Source organism: Somniosus microcephalus, chromosome 4 (assembly GCF_052327205.1).
Source record: "Somniosus microcephalus isolate GS21.2 chromosome 4, FLI_Smic_1.0, whole genome shotgun sequence".
NCBI lineage: Eukaryota > Metazoa > Chordata > Chondrichthyes > Squaliformes > Somniosidae > Somniosus > Somniosus microcephalus.
Window position 1 is genome coordinate 133684695 of NC_140990.1, and position 22033 is coordinate 133706727.

Below are 22033 nucleotides of genomic sequence, written 5' to 3' on the forward strand. Positions count from 1 at the left end.
TAACTGATTATTGCACCTGGAAATCCCAGTTCCCACCCTTCTGGGTAACTGATTATTACACCTGGAAATCCCAGTACCCACCCTTCTGGGTAACTGATTATTACACCTGGAAACCCCAGTACCCACCTTTCTGGGTAACTGATTATTGCACCTGGAAATCCCAATACCCACCCTTCTGGGTAACAGATTATTGCACCTGGAAACCCCAGTACCCACCCTTCTGGGTAACTGATTATTGCACCTGGAAACCCCAGTACCCACCCTTCTGGGTAACTGATTATTGCACCTGGAAACCCCAGTACCCACCCTTCTGGGTAACTGATTATTACACCTGGAAACCACAGTACCCACCTTTCTGGGTAACTGATTATTACACCTGGAAACCCCAGTACCCACCCTTCTGGGTAACTGATTATTGCACCTGGAAACCCCAGTACCCACCTTTCTGGGTAACTGATTATTACACCTGGAAACCCCAGTGCCCACCCTTCTGGGTAACTGATTATTACACCTGGAAACCCCAGTACCCACCCTTCTGGGTAACTGATTATTGCACCTGGAAACTCCAGTACCCACCCTTCTGGGTAACTGATTATTACACCTGGAAACCCCAGTACCCACCCTTCTGGGTAACTGATTATTACACCTGGAAACCCCAGTACCCACCTTTCTGGGTAACTGATTATTACACCTGGAAACCCCAGTACCCACCCTTCTGGGTAACTGATTATTGCCCCTGGAAACCCCAGTACCCACCCTTCTGAGTTACTGATTATTGCACCTGGAAACCCCAGTACCCACCCTTCTGGGGTAACTGAATATTGCACCTGGAAACCCCAGTACCCACACTTCTGGGGTACTGATTATTGGACCTGGAAACCCCAGTACCCCCCCTTCTCGGGTACTGATTATTGGACCTGGAAACCCCGGTACCCACCCTTCTGGGTAACTGATTATTGGACCTGGAAACCCCAGTACCCACCCTTCTGGGGTACTGATTATTGGACCTGGAAACCCCAGTACCCACCCTTCTGGGTAACTGATTATTGGACCTGGAAACCCCAGTACCCACCCTTCTGGGGTACTGATTATTGGACCTGGAAACCCCAGTACCCACCCTTCTAGATAACTGATTATTGGACCTGGAAACCCCAGCACCCACCCTTCTGGGTAACTGATTATTGCACCTGGAAATCCCAGTACCCACCCTTCTGGGGTACTGATTATTGGACCTGGAAACCCCAGTACCCACCCTTCTGGGTAACTGATTATTGGACCTGGAAACCCCAGTACCCACCCTTCTGGGTAACTGATTATTGGACCTGGAAACCCCAGTACCCACCCTTCTGGGTAACTGATTATTGCACCTGGAATCCCCAGTACCCACCCTTCTGGGTAACTGATTATTGCACCTGGAAACCCCAGTACCCACCCTTCTGGGTAACTGATTATTGCACCTGGAAACCCCAGTACCCACCCTTCTAGATAACTGATTATTGGACCTGGAAACCCCAGTACCCACCCTTCTAGATAACTGATTATTGGACCTGGAAACCCCAGCACCCACCCTTCTGGGTAACTGATTATTGCACCTGGAAATCCCAGTACCCACCCTTCTGGGGTACTGATTATTGGACCTGGAAACCCCAGTACCCACCCTTCTGGGGTACTGATTATTGGACCTGGAAACCCCAGTACCCACCCTTCTGGGTAACTGATTATTGGACCTGGAAACCCCAGTACCCACCCTTCTGGGTAACTGATTATTGGACCTGGAAACCCCAGTACCCACCCTTCTGGGTAACTGATTATTGCACCTGGAATCCCCAGTACCCACCCTTCTGGGTAACTGATTATTGCACCTGGAAACCCCAGTACCCACCCTTCTCGGTAACTGATTATTGCACATGGAAATCCCAGTACCCACCCTTCTAGGTAACTGATTATTGCACATGGAAATCACAGTACCCACCCTTCTGGGGTTCCCAGCACCTACCCTTCTCGGTAACTGATTATTGCACATGGAAATCCCAGTATCCACCCTTCTGGGTAACTGATTATTGCACCTGGAAATCACAGTACCCACCCTTCTGGGTAACTGATTATTGCACATGGAAATCCCAGTACCCACCCTTCTGGGTAACTGATTATTGCACATGGAAATCCCAGTACCTACCCTTCTCGGTAACTGATTATTGCACATGGAAATCCCAGTACCTACCCTTCTAGGTAACTGATTATTGCACATGGAAATCCCAGTACCCACCCTTCTGGGTAACTGATTATTGCACCTGGAAATCCCAGTACCCACCCTTCTGGGTAACTGATTATTGCACCTGGAAATCCCAGTACGCACCCTTCTGGGTAACTGATTATTGGACCTGGAAATCACAGTACCTACCCTTCTAGGTAACTGATTATTGCACATGGAAATCCCAGTACGCACCCTTCTGGGTAACTGATTATTGCACCTGGAAATCACAGTACCCACCCTTCTGGGGAACTGTGGTCTGGTGTTTGGCTGTATCCTCCTCACTGAGAACTCGGATGTAACTATTCCCGCAGACGGACGGAACAGTCAGAACTGTGCCCAAGACAACAATGCAGGTTTTCACGCAGCTACCAATGGCAACGAGTGCAGGTGCAGCAGCCAAGGAAAAACCTGCCATGAGACGGCAATGGAAACTCAACTGAGTGTATTGCGTGTACGGGAAAAGATGTTAAGGCTATAGTATGGATGGCTATGCAGAACACACGGGGTACCCATAGGTTCTATCGGGGGCAAATCCTGTTGATTCAGAGTATGAGAGGAATTGTACTAAGATAGATAAACTGTGTTGCAACATAAGCAGACCACCACCCCGATCCCTACGACCCCAGTTCCAGTTTGGGACTGTCCCGAACACGAGCCGGGACCCAAGGGAGGAGTAATATTAAAACTGAAATAAAGTGAAGGAATCACCATGTGTAAGGGATAATGGATAAATAATGCAGAGGTTCAGGAATGTTCTGAAACACAGGGCTCATAGGTAACCTCGTCAGACACGAGTGAGGTCACTACAGACGCCAGTTAAATGAAGTAAGACGTAAACTAATCAAGGAGATGAGACAGGATGTGGACTAGGGTAAACTAATCATCAGGATGCAGGGACAGTAACACATGTGTAACTAAAGAGATGGGACAGATTATAGGATAGTATAAGCCAGGAGGAAAAACCCCAGATAGAGAGAGAGGACCTAGGAGCAACACTCGACAGCAGGGACCTGGGGACAGAACCTTACATAGAGGTTTGGACAGAGATTGATCACCTCGGACCAAATCAGGTAATATCAATATAAGTTGTGAGTCTTATATTTTGGAATTGTACCTTAAATAATGAACGGTGTTTGTTAAGCATTTATTAAAGATAAATCTTTGTACATGAAATCTGTTGCCTGTGTGTTTGTTCAGACCAAACTTACATTTGAATCCTAAAAGGAAAATTGCAAACCTATTTGTTCGATCTTTCGAACATCTAGCGAAATCTGAGCAACAATCTATCTTTGTCCTTTTCCATAAATACACTAAATCTAACTGAATTATAATCACCACCACCGAAATGCATTTGCACAAACCCCTTCCACCTGTCCAGCTTCATTCCCTAAAACTAAGTCCAGAACCACCCCCTCTCTTGTTGGGATTGCTATGTACTGGTTAAAAAAGTTCACCTGAATGTATTTTAAGAATTCTGCACACTCTATACCTTTTATACTGATTCTATCCCAGTTAATGTTAGGGCAGTTGGAATCTCCTCCTATCACTGCCCTATTGTTTTTGCACATCTCAGAAATTTGCCTAATTATTTTCTCTTCTATCTCCCTCTGTCTATTTGGGGGTCCCAGCAGTGTAACTGCCCCTTTACGTGATGTTTGGTCTGAGCTTCCCACCAGTAAATGCTCCATTTCTAAAACCCTGTAAAATAAGTTTAGAAAGGGACAAGAGGGAGAATGTTGCCCGTGTTCCCCTTTCCCAGCCCAGGGGCAGTAAAGCTGATTTTCAGGCCCCAGCTGCTGCACAGGTTGGTTGAAAGAATCAACAGTAATGGCGGCTGCAATACCCACAAGCCCTCGTGCTCCAGAAGCCACGCTAAGTTGACGCTGACAACGCGCATGCGCCACTATCGATGGAACTTTCTCGGTGCCGCACATGCTCACGTTCACATGGTCCATCTCCGACTCTTCTGTTCATCGACTTCTCTGTCTCCATTTCTGGGGATAGGCTATCGACAAACATCCGCTATAAGCCCACTGACTGCCACAGCTACCTGGACTACACTTCCTCCCACCCTGCTTCCTGTAAGGACTCTATTCCATTCTTCCAGTTTCTCTGTCTCCATCACATCTGTTCTGACGATGCCATCTTCCATACGAGTGCTTCCGACATGTCTTCCTTGTTCCTCAAGCAAGGATTCCCCTCTACCGTGGTTGACATTTTCTGTACTTCTACTCTCACCCCTTCCCCTCCCTCCATCCCAGAACCACGACAGGGTTCCCCTTGTCCTCATCTTTCACCCCACCAGCCTCCACATTCAATGGATCATCCTCCGCCACCTCCAGCGTGATCCCACTACCAAACACATCTTCACCTCCCCTTTCAGCATTCTGAAGGGACCGCTCCCTCCGCAATACCCGGGTCCACTCCTCAATCACCCCCAACACTCCTTACCTTTCCCATGACATCGTCCCGTGCAAGCGCAAGAAATGCAACACCTACCGATTTATCTCCTCCCTTCCCACTGTCCAGGGCCCCAAACACTCTTTCCAGGTGATTTAGTAAACTGTATTTGCTGCTCACGATGTGGTCTCTTCTACATTGGGGAGACCAAACGCATTTCGGTGACCGCTTTGCGGAACACCTCCGTTCAGTCCGCAAGTGTGACCCCGAGCTTCCGGTCACCTGTCAGTTTAATTCTCCACTCCCACTCTGACCTCGGCCTCTTTCATTGTTCCAACGAAGCTCAACATAAGCTCGAGAAACAGCACCTCATCTTTCAATGAGACACTTTACAGCCTTTCGGACTCAGAGTTCAACAATTTCAAACTGTAACCTCTGCCCCTATTTTTTCCAGACGGCAGCTGTTGATGATTCTGCCATTCCCATTTAAACCTCTTCTAGACTCACCTTTTGTTTCTTTACTTGTCCCATTACCATCTCCTTTTGCCTCGCACCATCCTCCCTTTTGTCATTTAATCTCTCCTGCCGTCCACCCTATCACAGACCTTCCCTTGTGTCCTTTCTCTGCCCCACACTTGTGTAAAACCTGTTACATCTCTAACTTTCTCCAGTTCTGATGAAGGCTCATTGCCCTGACCCGTTGACTCTGCTCCTCTCTCCAGAGGCTGCCTGACCTGCTGACTCTTTCCACCATTTTCTCTCAGGAGTCAAAAACCTGTCCCACAATCCTGCGCCTGCGCGATGGGCTCGGGTCACCGTGGAAACGGCACGGGGCCTCCTGGGTAGCGATCACGTGACCCCGGGGCTTAGCCCTGACTGAAGGGAGCTCGGACCAATAGGAAGAGTGGGGTGGGGCTGGAGTACCGAGCGGGCATCAGGTCCACCAACCAATGGCGGTGCAGCAAGGGGACGGGACCTGGTGAGCAGCTCAGGTGCGCTGTCCCCAGGTGACAGCAGCTCAGTCAGCACAGAGCTGGGCCTGGAATCTGGGAGAGGGGCCGCAGTCAGCACAGAGCTGGAATCTGGGAGAGGGGCCACAGTCAGCACAGAGCTGGAATCTGGGAGAGGGGCCACAGTCAGCACAGAGCTGGAATCTGGGAGAGGGGCCGCAGTCAGCACAGAGCTGGAATCTGGGAGAGGGGCCACAGTCAGCACAGAGCTGGGGCTGGAATCAGGGAGAGGGGCCACAGTCAGCACAGACCTGGGGCTGGAATCAGGGAGAGGGGCCGCAGTCAGCACAGAGCTGGGGCTGGAATCTGGGAGAGGGGCCACAGTCAGCACAGAGCTGGGGCTGGAATCTGGGAGAGGGGCCACAGTCAGCACAGAGCTGGGGCAGGAATCTGGGAGAGGGGCCACAGTCAGCACAGAGCTGGGGCAAGAATCTGGGAGAGGGGCCTCAGTCAGCACAGAGCTGGGGCAAGAATCTGGGAGAGGGGCCACCATCAGCACAGAGCTGGGGCTGGAATCTGGGAGAGGGGCCACAGTCAGCGGGCCTGGCAAAGGGCCAGAGCGATAGCAGCTTCACTAAAGAAGCTTATTTAAAAACAAATTTCCTGCAGTTTCACAGACAGCCTTGGTCACTCTGCAATATTTAATAATGAAACAAGCAAGTCAAAACCTTCAGGTGAGGCAGTTTAAAAGGACAGTCTCTGACCAGAGATTGCTGGATGCTGACACTTGGTGCTCTCAAGGGTAGAATGACCCATTCCCCAGGCACAGACATCCAGCACCTTGATGACTGCAAAAATTCACAAAACAATGGCAATATAACTTGTAGAGACAGTTTTACTCTGTATCTAACCCGTGCTGTACCTGCCCTGGCAGTGTTTGATGGGACAGTGTAGAGGGAGGTTTACTCTGTATCTAACCCGTGCTGTACCTGCCCTGGGAGTGTTTGATGCAACAGTGTAGAGGGAGCTTTACTCTGAATCTAACGCGTGCTGTATCTGCCCGGGATGTTTTCCTCGACCAGTATGGAATGGAACCAACCAGGGAGCTGGCTATCTTGGATCTGGTACTATGTAATGAGACAGAATTAATAAATGATCTCCTAGTAAAGGATCCTCTAGGAAAGAGTGATCATAGCATAGTTGAATTTCAAATTCAGTTGGAGGGTGAGAAAGTTGTATCCCAAACCAGTGTCCTGATCTTAAACAAAGGCAATTTTAAAGGCATGAGGGCAGAACTGGCTAAAGTGGACTGGAAAAACAAATTAAAGGGTAAGTAAGTTTAAATGCAGTGGCGGACATTTAAGGAGATATTTCATAACTCTCAACAAAAATATATTCCAGTGAGAAAGAAAGATTTTAAGAGAAGGGAGCACCATCCGTGGCTAACTAAGGAAGTAAAGGATGGTATCAAATTGAAAACAAAGGCATACAATGTTGCCAAGATTGGTGGGAGATCAGATAGAGAGATGATGAATTATGGGAGTCAGCTGGCAAGAAACATTAAAACAGATAGTAAGAGCTTCTACAGGTATATAAAAAGGAAGAGGGTAGCTAAAGTAAACATTGGTCCCTTAGAGGATGAGACTGGGGAATTAATAATGGGGAATGGGGAAATGGCAGAGACTCTGAACAAATATTTTGCATCTGTCTTCACTGTAGAAGACACTAACAATATCCCAATAATGGATAATCAAGGGGCCACAGGGAGTGAGGAACTAAAGACAATCACTATCACTATAGTACTCGGTAAAATAATGAGACTAAAAGACGACAAGTCCCCTAGACCAGAGGGCCTACATCCCAGGGTCTTAAAAGAAGTGGCTGCAGAGATAGTGGATGCATTGGTTGCAATATACCAAAATTCCCTGGACACTGGAGAGGTTCCAGCGGATTGGAAAACTGCTAATGTAACACCCCTATTTAAGAAAGGAGGGCGACAGAAAGCAGGAAACTATAGACCAGTTAGCCTAACATCTGTCATTGGAAAAATGCTGGAGTCCTTCATTAAGGAAGCAGTAGCAGGGCATTTAGAAAAACATACCGCAGTCAGAGTCAGCATGGTTTTAGGAAAGGGAAATCATGTTTAACAAATTTGCTGGAGTTCTTGAGGATGTAACAAGCAGGGTGGACAAGGTTGAGCCAGTGGATGTGGTGTATTTGGATTTCCAGAAGGCATTCGATAAGGTGCCACATAAAAGGTTACTGCATAAGATAAGAACTCACGGAATTGGGGGTAATATATAAGCATGGATAGAGAATTGGCTAACTAACAGAAAGCAGAGAGTTGGGATAAATGGGTCATTTTCTGGTTGGCAAACGGTAACTAGTGGGGTGCCACAAGGATCGGTGCTGGGGCCCCAACTATTTTCAATCTACATTAATGACTTGGATGAAGGGATCGAGTGTACTGTAGCCAAGTTTGCGGATGATACAAAGATGGGTGGGAAAGCAAGTTGTGCAGAGGACTCAAAGAATCTGCAAAGGGATATAGACAGGCTAGGTGAGTGGGCAAACATTTGGCAGATGGAGTATAATGTGGGAAAATGCGAGGTTATCCACTTTGGCAGGAAAAATAAAAAAACAAACTATTATTTAAATGGAGATTACAAAATGCTACACGATAGCACAATACTGCGGATGTTGGAAATCTGAAATAACAACAGAAAATGCTGGAAAAACTCAGCAGGCCAGGCAACATCCGTGGAGAGAAAATAGAGTCGACGTTTAAGGTCAAACCCTTTGTCAAGACTGAAGGCCAGACTGGGAGAGAACAAAAGAGAAGTGAAGAGACATTAAGAGGTATTCAAAACGAGATGAGATGGTGATGGGACTAGTGGAGACAAAAGACGCCTCTAGATTAGGTGTGAAATGCGATGGCAGAATGGGAGACAGCTGCCATGTAGGAGAGAAAAAAATGGGGGAGGGGAAAGGGCTAAAATAAAGGTGTGGATAAAAAAATAAGTAAAAATGTAATGGGGGCCGAGATTATGATCTGAAATTGTTGAACTCTATATTGAGTCCGGAAGGCTGTAAAGTGCCTAATCGGAAGATGAGGTGCTGTTCCTCGAGTTTACGCTGAGCTTCCGTGGAACAATGCAAGAGCCCGAGTACAGTGAGGTCTGAATGGGAATGGGGCGGTGAATTAAAATGACAGGCGACTGGAAGCTCGGGGCCATCCTTACGGACTGAACAGAGGTGTTCTGCAAAGCAGTCACCCAATTTACGTTTGGTCTCCCCAATGTAGAGGAGACCACATCGTGAGCAGCGAATACAGTATGCTAGATTGCAAGAAGTACAAGTAAATTGCTGTTTCACCTGGAAGGGGTGTTTGGGGCCCTGGACACTGGGAAGGGAGGAGGTATAAGGGCAGGTGTTGCATCGCCTGCGTTTGCACGGGAAGGTGCCGGGCGAAGGGGAAGTGGTGCTGGGGGTGATCGAGGAGTGGACTAGGGTGCCTCGGAGGGAGCGGGGACTTTGCTGTCAGTGAAGAGAGACGAGAAAGACCAAAGTGCCGTTTGCCCCTCTCAGTGTGGTCCTGAAGGACTGTGTCCAGGCTGTAGTTCTGTTCCCGCCGTACGATCCTCCCCCAGATTGTCCTTTCTGAGCTCCAGCCAGGTGATGCTAAACACTCCGGTGGGAACGACAAAAATCCACAACGTGTTTAAAGCAAAGCTGATTTATTTGACATATATCCAGAATATTAAACTCCAGCCCAGTTACAGGTGTTATTAACATCAGCAGAAACAAACCCCAACTGTCAGTGTGAACACGATTCAGTCTTGGATGTGATTAACATGAGAAATAACATCAGAATCTAACCTCTGCTGTCACTTGTGAACTCGCTGGTGTGTCAGCAGGGTGGATGATGAAGTGAATCCCTTCCCACACTCAGAGCAGGTGAACGCTCTCTCCCCAGTGTGAATTCGCTGGTGTGTCAGCAGGTTGGATGACTGAGTGAATCCCTTCCCACACTCAGAGCAGGTGAACGGTCTCTCCCCAGTGTGAATTCGCTGGTGTGTCAGCAGGTCGGATGACCGAGTGAATCCCTTCCCACACTCAGAGCAGCTGAATGGCCTCTCCCTAGTGTGAATTCGCTGGTGTGTCAGCAGGTTGGATGACTCAGTGAATCCCTTCCCACAGTTAGAGCAGGTGAACGGCCTCTCCTCGGTGTGAACTCGCTGGTGTCTCAGCAGGTGGGATGAACACGTAAATCCCTTCCCACACACGGAGCAGGTGAACGGTCTCTCCCCAGTGTGAACTCGCTGGTGTGTCAGCAGGCTGGATGACTGAGTGAATCTCTTACCACACTCGGAGCAGGTGAACGGCCTCTCCCCAGTGTGAACTCGCTGGTGTGTCAGCAGGTTGGATGAATTAGTGAATCCCTTCCCACACTCAGAGCAGGGGAACGGTCTCTCCCCGGTGTGACTGCGCTTGTGTCTCAACAGGTCAGAGGAGCGGCTGAAGCCTCGTCCACACACAGAACACGTGTACGGTTTCTCCCCGCTCTGAACGGTGCTTTCTGCTTCCATGTTCAAAGGTCCTGATGAATTGAGCGACTCTGTCAGATCCTGAAGTGATGTTTGGTTTGAGTTTCCCATCTGCAAATCCTCCCCTTTGAACAGCCACTAAGATGAATTTGAAACAGGAAAAAGGGAGGGTGAGAGAGAACTCACAAAAACACAAAGGCAGGTTGTGAAATTGAGCTGAATGAATCTGGGAATTTGTGGGGCCAGCACTAGAAAAAAGTGACCATGAAAGCTGCCGGATTGTCGTAAAAACCCAACTGGTTCACTAATGTCCATCAGGGAAGGGAACCCGCCACCCAGTCTGGGCCGACACAAGACTCTGGCCCCTATGGGAGGGGAGAGAGTGAGGTGGGAGGGGGAGGGGTGAAGGAGAGTGACTTTATACATCTGTAACTCGACCAGAAATTTGACAGCACCTCCCAAACATGCGACCTCCACCACCTAGAAGGACAAGGGCAGCAGGTGCATGGGAACACCATCACCTCCCAGTTCCCCTCCAAGTCACACACTATCCTGCCTTGGACATATATCGCCATTCCTACATCATCGCTGCGTGAAAATCCTGGAACTCCTCACCTAACAGCATTCTGAGAGTACCTTCACCACAGGGACTACAGAGGTTCAAGAAGGAGGCCCAGCATCACCTTCTCAACGGGCAACTGGCAATATCTGCTGGCCTTGCTAGTGACATCCACATCGAATGAATTAAAAAAACCTGCATATATAAAATGGATTGAAAGCCTCAACAGAAACACTTGTTCCTAAAACGCTAATCTTTGACACTGTACGGACAGTGTCTGTTTTGCAACTTAATCTCCCCTAGAATCCACCTCCCTTCACAGTGTCACATTGGAAATTGGTGGGTCCCACTGGGCTCAGAAGTACTGGGGGTTAAACCCAGCAGCATCTCCCCACTCTCCACTCCAGCTCAAACTGATGCAACAAGAAAGCCCTACACAGGAGGCCAGGGACAGAGTTCCACAACCGGCTCTGAAATGCTCCCTCTGCTGTATAAATGCAAGTTGTTGTGTTTCTTGTCTGGGGGAGGCGCTGCACCCTGGGTTTAATGGTGCCGGGATCGTGGCTGCACGTCCGCCGGCTCTGACTCAGGGCCTGAGACCCGCACTCGGTGTTGCTGAGGGATTCCAACCCTGGCACTGTACATGGGGATTCTAACCCGGAGACTGTACATTGGGATTCCAACCCTGGCACTGTACATGGGGATTCCAACCCTGGGACTGTACATGGGGATTCCAACCATGGGACTGTACATGGGGATTCCAACCCTGGGAGTGAACATGGGGATTCCAACCCTGGGACTGTACATAGGGATTCCAACCCTGGGAGTGAACATGGGGATTCCAACCCTGGGATTGGAAATGGGGATTCCAACTTTGTCACTGTACATGGGGATTCCAACCCTGGGACTGTACATGGGGATTCCAACCCTGGGACTGTAAATGGGGATTCCAACCCTGGGAGTGAACATGGGGATTCCAACCCTGGGACTGTAAATGGGGATTCCATCCCTTGGACTGTACATGGGGATTCCAACCCTGGGACTGTACATGGGGATTCTAACCCTGGGACTGTACATGGGGATTCCAACCCTGGGACTGTACATGGGGATTCCAACCCTGGGACTTTACATGGGGATTCTAACCGAGAGTGTACCTGGGGATTCTAACCCTGGGAGTGTACATGGGGATTCCAACCCTGGGACTGTACATGGGGATTCCAACCCTGGGACTGTAAATGGGGATTCCAACCCTAGGACTGTACATGGGGATTCCAACCCTGGGACTGTACATGGGGATTCTAACCCTGGGACTGTATATGGGGATTCTAACCCTGGGACTGTACATGGGGATTCCAACCCTGAGACTGTAAATGGGGATTCCAACCCTGGGACTGTGCATGGGGATTCCAACCCTGGGACTGTATATGGGGATTCCAACCCTGGGACTGTACATGGGGATTCTAACACTGGGACTGTACATGGGGATGCTAACTCTGGGACTGTACATGGGGATTCCAACACTGGGACTGTACATGGGGATTCTAACTCTGGGACTGTACATGGGGATTCCAACCCTGAGACTGTCAATGGGGATTCCAACCCTGGGACTGTACATGGGGATTCCAACCCTGGGACTGGAGATGGACATTCCAACCCTGGGACTGTACATGGGGATTCTAACCCTGGGATTGTACGTGGGGATTCCAACCCTGGGACTGTACATTGGGATTCTAACCCGGGGACTGTACATGGGGATTACAACCCTGGGACTGTAAATGGGGATTCCAACCCTGTGAGTGAACATGGGGATTCCAACCCTGAGACTGTACATGGGGATTCTAACCCTGGGACTGTACATGGGGATTCCAACACTGGGACTGTACATGGGGATTCCAACCCTGGGACTGTCCATGGGGCTTCCAACCCTGAGACTGTATATGGGGATTCCTGCCCTGGGACTGTATATGGGGATTCCTACCCTGGGACTGTACATGGGGATTCCAAACCTGTGATGTTACATGGGGATTCCAAACCTGGGAAAGTACATGGGGATTTCAACCCTGGGACTGTACATAGAGATTCTAACCCTGGGTCTGCACATGGCGATTCCCACCCTGGGATTGTTCAGGGGAATCCCAACCCGGGGACTGTACATGGGGATTCCAAAACTGGGACTGTACATGGAGATTCCAACCATGGGACTGTACATCGAGAATCCAACCCTGGGACTGTACATGGGGATTCCAACCCTGGGACTATACATGGGGATTCTAAACCTGGGACTGTAAATGGGGATTCTAACCCTGAGACTGCAGATGGGGATTCCAAATCTGGGACTATATATGGGGATTCTAACCCTGGGAGTGTACCTAGGGATACTCAGCTGGGATTGTACATGTGAATTCCAACCCTGGGACTGTACATGGGGATTCCAACCCTAGGACTGTGCATGGGGATTCCACCCCTGGGACTGTTCATGGGGATTCCAACACTGGGACTGTACATGGGGATTCTAACCCTGGGTGTGTACATGGGGAATCCAACTCTCGGACTGCATAAGGGGATTCTAAACCTGGGACTGTACATGGGGATTCCAACCCTAGGACTGCACATGGGGATTCCAACCCTGGGACTGTACATGGGGATTCCAACCCTGAGACTGTACGTGGTGATTCTAACCCAGGGACTGTACATGGGGATTCTAACCCTGGGACTGTACATGGGATTCTAACCCTGGGACTGTACATGGGGATTCCAACCCTGGGACTGGACATGGGGATTCTAAGCCTGGGACTGAACATGGGGATTCCAACCCTGGGACTGTACCTGGGGATTCCAACACTGGAACTGTACATGGGGATTCCAACTCTGGGACTGTACATGGGGATTCCAACCCTGGGACTGTACATGGGGATTCCAACCCTGGAACTGTACATGGGGATTCCAACCCTGGGACTGTACATGGGTATTCTAACCCTGGGACTGTACATGGGGATTCCAACCTGGGACTGAACATGGGGATTCCATACCTGGGACAGTACATGGGGATTCCATACCTGGGACAGTACATGGGGATTCTAACCCAGGGACTGTACATGGGGGTTCTAATACAGGGACTGAAAATTGGGATTCTAACCCTGGGAGTGTACATGGCGATTGTAACCCTGGGATTGTTCAGGGGAATCCCAACCGTGGGACACTACATGGAGATTCCAACCCTGGGACAGTACATGGGGATTACAACCCTGAGACAGTACTTGGGGATTCCAACCCTGGGGCTGTACATTGGGATTCGAACCCTGGGAGTGTACATGGGGATTCCAACCCATTGACTGTAAATGGGGATTCCAACACTGGGACTGTACATGGGGATTCCGACCCTGGGAGTGAACATGGGGATTCCAACCATGGGACAGTACATGGGGATTCTAACCCTGGGACTGTACATGGTGATTCTAACCCTGGGACTGTATATGGGGATTCTAACACTGGGACTGTACATGGGGATTCTAACTCTGGGACTGTACATGGGGATTCTAACTCTGGGACTGTACATGGGGATTCCAATCCTGGGACTGTACATGGGGATTCCAACCCTGGGACTGTACATGGGGCTTCCAACCCTGGGACTGTAGATGGACATTCCAACCCGGGGACTGTACATGGGGATTCTAACCCTGTGACTGTAAATTGGGATTCTAACCCTGCGACTGTACATGGGGATTCCAACCCTGGGACTGTACATGGGCATTCTAAACCTGGGAGTGTACCTGGGGATTCTAACCCTGGGATTGCACATGGGGATTCCAACCCTGGGACTGTACATTGGGATTCTAACCCGGGGACTGTACATGGGGATTACAACCCTGGGACTGTAAATGGGGATTCCAACCCTGCGAGTGAACATGGGGATTCCAACCCTGAGACTGTACATGGGGATTCCAACACTGGGACTGTACATGGGGATTCCAACCCTGGGACTGTACATGGGGATTCTAACCCTGGGACCGTACATGGGGATTCTAACCCTGGGACTGTACATGGGGATTCTAACCCTGGGACTGTCCATGGGGCTTCCAACCCTGAGACTGTATATGGGGATTCCTGCCCTGGGACTGTACATGGGGATTCCAAACCTGTGATGTTACATGGGGATTCCAAACCTGGGAAAGTACATGGGGATTCCAACCCTGGGACTGTACATAGAGATTCTAACCCTGGGTCTGCACATGGCGATTCCCACCCTGGGATTGTTCAGGGGAATCCCAACCCGGGGACTGTACATGGGGATTCCAAAACTGGGACTGTACATGGAGATTCCAACCATGGGGCTGTACATCGAGAATCCAACCCTGGGACTGTACATGGGGATTCCAACCCTGGGACTATACATGGGGATTCTAAACCTGGGACTGTAAATGGGGATTCTAACCCTGAGACTGCAGATGGGGATTCCAAATCTGGGACTATATATGGGGATTCTAACCCTGGGAGTGTACCTAGGGATTCTCAGCTGGGATTGTACATGTGAATTCCAACCCTGGGACTGTACATGGGGATTCCAACACTGGAACTGTACATGGGGATTCCAACTCTGGGACTGTACATGGGGATTCCAACCCTGGGACTGTACATGGGGATTCCAACCCTGGGACTGTACATGGGGATTCCAACCCTGGAACTGTACATGGGGATTCCAACCTGGGACTGTACATGGGGATTCCATACCTGGGACAGTACATGGGGATTCCATACCTGGGACTGTACATGGGGATTCTAACCCAGGGACTGTACATGGGGGTTCTAATCCAGGGACTGAAAATTGGGATTCTAACCCTGGGAGTGTACATGGCGATTGTAACCCTGGGATTGTTCAGTGGAATCCCAACCGTGGGACTCTACATGGAGATTCCAACCCTGGGACAGTACATGGGGATTACAACCCTGAGACAGTACTTGGGGATTCCAACCCTGGGGCTGTACATTGGGATTCGAACCCTGGGAGTGTACATGGGGATTCCAACCCAGAGACTGTAAATGGGGATTCCAACACTGGGACTGTACATGGGGATTCCGACGCTGGGAGTGAACATGGGGATTCCAACCCTGGGACAGTACATGGGGATTCTAACCCTGGGACTGTACATGGTGATTCTAACCCTGGGACTGAACATGGGGATTCCAACACTGGGACTGTACATGGGGATTCCAACCCTGGGACTGTACATGGGGATTCCTACTCTGGGACTGTACATTGGGATTCTAACCCTGGGACTGTACATGGGGATTCCAACCCTGAGGCTGTAAATGGGGATTCCAACCCTGGGACTGTATATGGGGATTACAACCCTGGGACTGTAAATGGGGATTCCAACCCTGCGAGTGAACATGGGGATTCCAACCCTGAGACTGTACATGGGGATTCTAACCCTGGGACTGTACATGGGGATTCCAACACTGGGACTGTACATGGGGATTCCAACCCTGGGACTGTACATGGGGATTCTAACCCTGGGACCGTACATGGGGATTCTAACCCTGGGACTGTACATGGGGATTCTAACCCTGGGACTGTCCATGGGGCTTCCAACCCTGAGACTGTATATGGGGATTCCTGCCCTGGGACTGTACATGGGGATTCCAACCCTGGGACTGTACATGGGGATTCCAAACCTGTGATGTTACATGGGGATTCCAAACCTGGGAAAGTACATGGGGATTCCAACACTGGGATTGTTCAGGGGAATCCCAACCCGGGGACTGTACATGGGGATTCCAAAACTGGGACTGTACATGGAGATTCCAACCGTGGGACTGGACATGGAGAATCCAACCCTGGGACTGTACATGGGGATTCCAACCCTGGGACTATACATGGGGAGTCTAAACCTGGGACTGTAAATGGGGATTCTAACCCTGAGACTGCAGATGGGATTCCAAACCTGGGACTATATATGGGGATTCTAACCCTGGGAGTGTACCTAGGGATTCTCAGCTGGGATTGTACATGTGAATTCCAACCCTGGGACTGTACATGGGGATTCCACCCCTGGGACTGTACATGGGGATTCCAACACTAGGACTGTACATGGGGATTCCAACACTGGGACTGTACATGGGGATTCTAACCCTGGGTGTGTACATGGGGAATCCAACTCTCGGACTGCATAAGGGGATTCTAACCCTGGGACTGTACATGGGGATTCCAACCCTAGGACTGCACATGGGGATTCCAACCCTGGGACTGCACATGGGGATTCCAACCCTGAGACTGTACGTGGGGATTCTAACCCAGGGACTGTACATGGTGATTCTAACCCAGGGACTGTACATGGGGATTCTAACCCTGGGACTGTACATGGGATTCTAACCCTGGGACTGTACATGGGGATTCCAACCCTGGGACTGGACATGGGGATTCTAAGCCTGGGACTGAACATGGGGATTCCAACCCTGGGACTGTACCTGGGGATTCCAACACTGGAACTGTACATGGGGATTCCAACTCTGGGACTGTACATGGGGATTCCAACCCTGGGACTGTACATGGGGATTCCAACCCTGGGACTGTACATGGGGATTCCAACCCTGGAACTGTACATGGGGATTACAACTCTGGGACTGTACATGGGGATTCCAACCCTGGGACTTTACATGGGAATTCTAACCCTGGAACTGTACATGGGGATTCCAACTCTGGGACTGTACATGGGGATTCCAACCCTGGGACTGTACATGGGTCTTCTAACCCTGGGACTGTACATGGGTCTTCTAACCCTGGGACTGTACATGGAGATTCCAACCTGGGACTGTACATGGGGATTACAACTCTGGGAAAGTAAATGGGAATTCCAACCCTGGGACTGTACATGGGGATTCCAACCCTGGGACTGAACATGGGGATTCCAAGCCTGGGACTGTACATGGGGATTCCAACCCTGGGACTGTACATGGGGATTCTAACCCTGAGACTACATATGCGGATTCCAACCCTGGGACTGTACATGGGGATTCCAACCCTGGGACTGTACATGGAGATTCCAACCCTGGGACTGTACATGGGGATTCTAACCCTGAGACTACACATGGGGATTCCAAACCTGGGACTGTCCATGGGGATTCCAACACTGGGACTGTACATGGGGATTCCAACCCTGGGACTGTACATGGGGATTCCAACACTGCAACTGTACATGGGGATTCCAGCCCTGGAACTGTACAAGGGGATTCTAAACCTGCGAGTGTAAATGGGGATTCCAGCCCTGGGACTGTACAAGGGGATTCTAAACCTGCGACTGTAAATGGGGATTCCAGCCCTGGGACTGTACATGGGGATTCTAACCCTGGAATTGTACATGGGGATTCCAACCCTGGGACTGTACATGGAGATTCCAAACCCGGGACTGTACATGGGGATTCTAACCCTGAGACTACACATGGGGATTCCAACCCTGGGACTGTCCATGGGGATTCCAACCCTGGGAATGTAGATGGGGATTCCAGCCCTGGGACTGTAAATGGGGATTCTAACCCTGAGACGGTAGATGGGGATTCTAACCCTGGGACTGTACAGGGGACCCCAACCATGGGACTGTACATGGGGATTCCAAACCTGGGACAGTACATGGGGATTCCAACCCTGGGACTGAAAATTGGGATTCCAACCCTGGGACTGTGCATGGGGTTCCAACCCTGGGACTGTAGATGGGGATTCCAGCCCTGGGACTGTACATGGGGGTTCCAGCCCTGGGACTGTACATGGGGATTCTAACCCTGGAATTGTACATGGGGATTCCAACCCTGCGACTGTAAATGGGGATTCCAGCCCTGAAACTGTACATGGGGATTCTAACCCTGCGACTGTAAATGGGGATTCCAGCCCTGGGACTGTACATGGGGATTCTAACCCTGAGACTACACATGGGGATTCCAACCCTGGGACTGTACATGGGGAGACCATCCCTGGGACAGTACATGGGGATTCCAACCCTGGGACTGTACATGGGGATTCCAACCCTGGGAATGTAGATGGGGATTCCAACCCTGGGACTGTACAGGGGAATTCTAACCCTGGGACTGTACATGGGGATTCCAGCCCTGGAACTGTACAAGGGGATTCTATCCCTGGGACTGTACATGGGGATTCTAACCCTGACTCTGCACAATGGGATTCCAACCCTGGGACTGTAAATGGGGATTCTAACCCTGGGACTGTACATGGGGATTCTAACCCTGGGACTGTACATGGGGATTCCAACCCTGGGACTGTATATGGGGATTCCAACACTGCGACTGTACATGGGGATTCTAACCCTGGGACAGTACATGGGGATTCTAACCCTGGGTCTGTACATGGGGATTCCAATGCTGGGACTGTACATGGGGATTCCAACCCTGGGACTGTACATGGGGATTCCAACCCATGGACTGTACATGGGGATTCCAAACCTAGGATGTTACATGGGGATTCCAACTCTTGGACTGTACATGGGGATTCCAACCCTGCGACTGTAAATGGGGATTCCAGCCCTGGGACAGTACATGGGGATTCTAACCCTGGAATTGTACATGGAGATTCCAAACCCGGGACTGTACGTGGGGATTCTAACCCTGAGACTACACATGGGGATTCCAACCCTGGGACTGTACATGGGGATTCCAACCCTGGGAATGTAGATGGGGATTCCAACCCTGGGACTGTACAAGGGGATTCTATCCCTGGGACTGTAGATGGGGATTCTAATCCTGAGTCTGCACAATGGGATTCCAACCCTGGGATTTTACATGGGGATTCCAACCCTTGGACTGTACGTGGGGATTCTAACCCTGGGACTGTAAATGGGGATTCTAACCCCGAGACTGCAGATGGGGATTCCAACCCTGGGACTGTAAATGGGGATTCTAACCCTGAGACAGCAGATGGGGATTCTAAACCTGGGACTGTACATGGGGATTCCAACTCTGGGACTGTACGTGGGGATTCTAACCCTGGGACTGTAAATGGGGATTCCAACCCTGAGACTGCAGATGGGGATTCCAACCCTGGGACTGTAAATGGGGATTCTAACCCTGAGACTGCAGATGGGGATTCCAACCCTGGGACTGTAAATGGGGATTCTAACCCTGAGACTGTACATGGGGATTCTAACCCTGGGCCTGTACACGGGGACCCCAACCATGGGACTGTACATGGGGATTCCAAACCTGGGACAGTACATGGGGATTCTAACGCTGGGACTGAAAATTGGGATTCCAACCCTGGGACTGTACATGGGGTTCCAACCCTGGGACTGTACATGGGGATTCCAGCCCTGGGACTGTACATGGGGATTCCCGCCCTGGGACTGTAAATGGGGATTCCAGCCCTGGAACTGTACATGGGGATTCTAACCCTGGAATTGCACATGGGGATTCCAACCCTGGGACTGTACATGGGGTTCCAACCCTGGGACTGTACATGGGGATTCCAGCCCTGGGACTGTACATGGGGATTCCCGCCCTGGGACTGTAAATGGGGATTCCAGCCCTGGAACTGTACATGGGGATTCTAACCCTGGAATTGCACATGGGGATTCCAACCCTGCGACTGTAAATGGGGATTCCAGCCCTGGAACTGTACATGGGGATTCTAACCCTGCGACTGTAAATGGGGATTCCAGCCCTGGGACTGTACATGGGGATTCTAACCCTGCGACTGTAAATGGGGATTCCAGCCCTGGGACTGTACATGGGGATTCTAACCCTGGAATTGTACATGGGGATTCTAACCCTGGAATTGTACATGGGGATTCCAACCCTGGGACTGTACATGGGGATTCTAACCCTGGAATTGTACATGGAGATTCCAAACCTGGGACTGTACATGGGGATTCTAACCCTGAGACTACACATGAGGATTCCAACCCTGGGACTGTACATGGGGAGTCCATCCCTGGGACTGTACAGGGGGATTCTAACCCTGGGACTGTACATGGGGATTCCAACCCTGGGACTGTACAGGGGGATTCTAACCCTGGGACTGTACATGGGGATTCCAGCCCTGGAACTGTACAAGGGGATTCTATCCCTGGGACTGTATATGGGGATTCTAACCCTGACTCTGCACAATGGGATTCCAACCCTGGGACTGTAAATGGGGATTCTAACCCTGGGACTGGACATGGGGATTCTAACCCTGGGACTGTACATGGGGATTCCAACCCTGGGACTGTATATGGGGATTCCAACACTGCGACTGTACATGGGGATTCTAACCCTGGGACAGTACATGGGGATTCTAACCCTGGGACTGTACATGGGGATTCCAATGCTGGGACTGTACATGGGGATTCCAACCCTGGGACTGTACATGGGGATTCCAACCCATGGACTGTACATGGGGATTCCAAACCTAGGATGTTACATGGGGATTCCAACTCTTGGACTGTACATGGGGATTCCAACCCTGCGACTGTAAATGGGGATTCCAGCCCTGGGACTGTGCATGGGGATTCTAACCCTGGAATTGTACAAGGGGATTCTAACCCTGGGACTGTACATGGGGATTCTAACCCTGCGACTTTAAATGGGGATTCCAGCCCTGGAACTGTACAAGGGGCTTCTAACCCTGCGACTGTAAATGGGGATTCCAGCCCTGGGATTGTACATGGGGATTCTAACCCTGGAATTGTACATGGGGATTCTAACCCTGCGACTGTACATGGGGATTCCAACACTGGGACTGTACATGGGGATTCTAACCCTGAGACTACACATGGGGATTCCAAACCTGGGACTGTCCATGGGGATTCCAACCCTGGGACTGTACATGGGGATTCCAACCCTGGGACTGTACATGGGGATTCTAACCCTGGGACTGTAAATGGGGATTCCAGCCCTGGAACTGTACAAGGGAATTCTAAACCTGCGAGTGTAAATGGGGATTCCAGCCCTGGGACTGTACAAGGGGATTCTAAACCTGCGACTGTAAATGGGGATTCCACCCCTGGGACTGTACATGGGGATTCTAACCCTGCGACTGTAAATGGGGGTTCCAGCCCTGGGACTGTACATGGGGATCCAACCCTGGAATTGTACATGGGGATTCCAACCCTGGGACTGTAGATGGAGATTCCAAACCCAGGACTGTACATGGGGATTCTAACCCTGAGACTACACATGGGGATTCCAACCCTGGGACTGTACATGGGGATTCCAACCCTGGGACTGTAGATGGGGATTCCAACCCTGGGACTGTACAAGGGGATTCTAACCCTGGGGCTGTACATGGGGATTCCAGCCCTGGAACTGTACAAGGGGATTCTAACCCTGGGACTGTAAATGG

General features: G+C 50.5%; 1 protein-coding gene across 1 annotated transcript in view; it reads right to left on the minus strand.

Moving 5' to 3' along the window:
• Positions 1-9324: 9324 nt before the first annotated feature.
• The window catches only part of LOC147119800 (uncharacterized), a 67053-nt gene continuing 54344 nt past the window's right edge, over positions 9325-22033 (minus strand). The window contains exon 2 of the mRNA XM_085985268.1: positions 9325-10289. Coding sequence (XP_085841394.1) covers positions 9492-10262 — 771 coding nt within the window. The 5' untranslated portion in view covers positions 10263-10289 and the 3' untranslated portion in view covers positions 9325-9491. The remainder of the gene's footprint in view (positions 10290-22033) is intronic.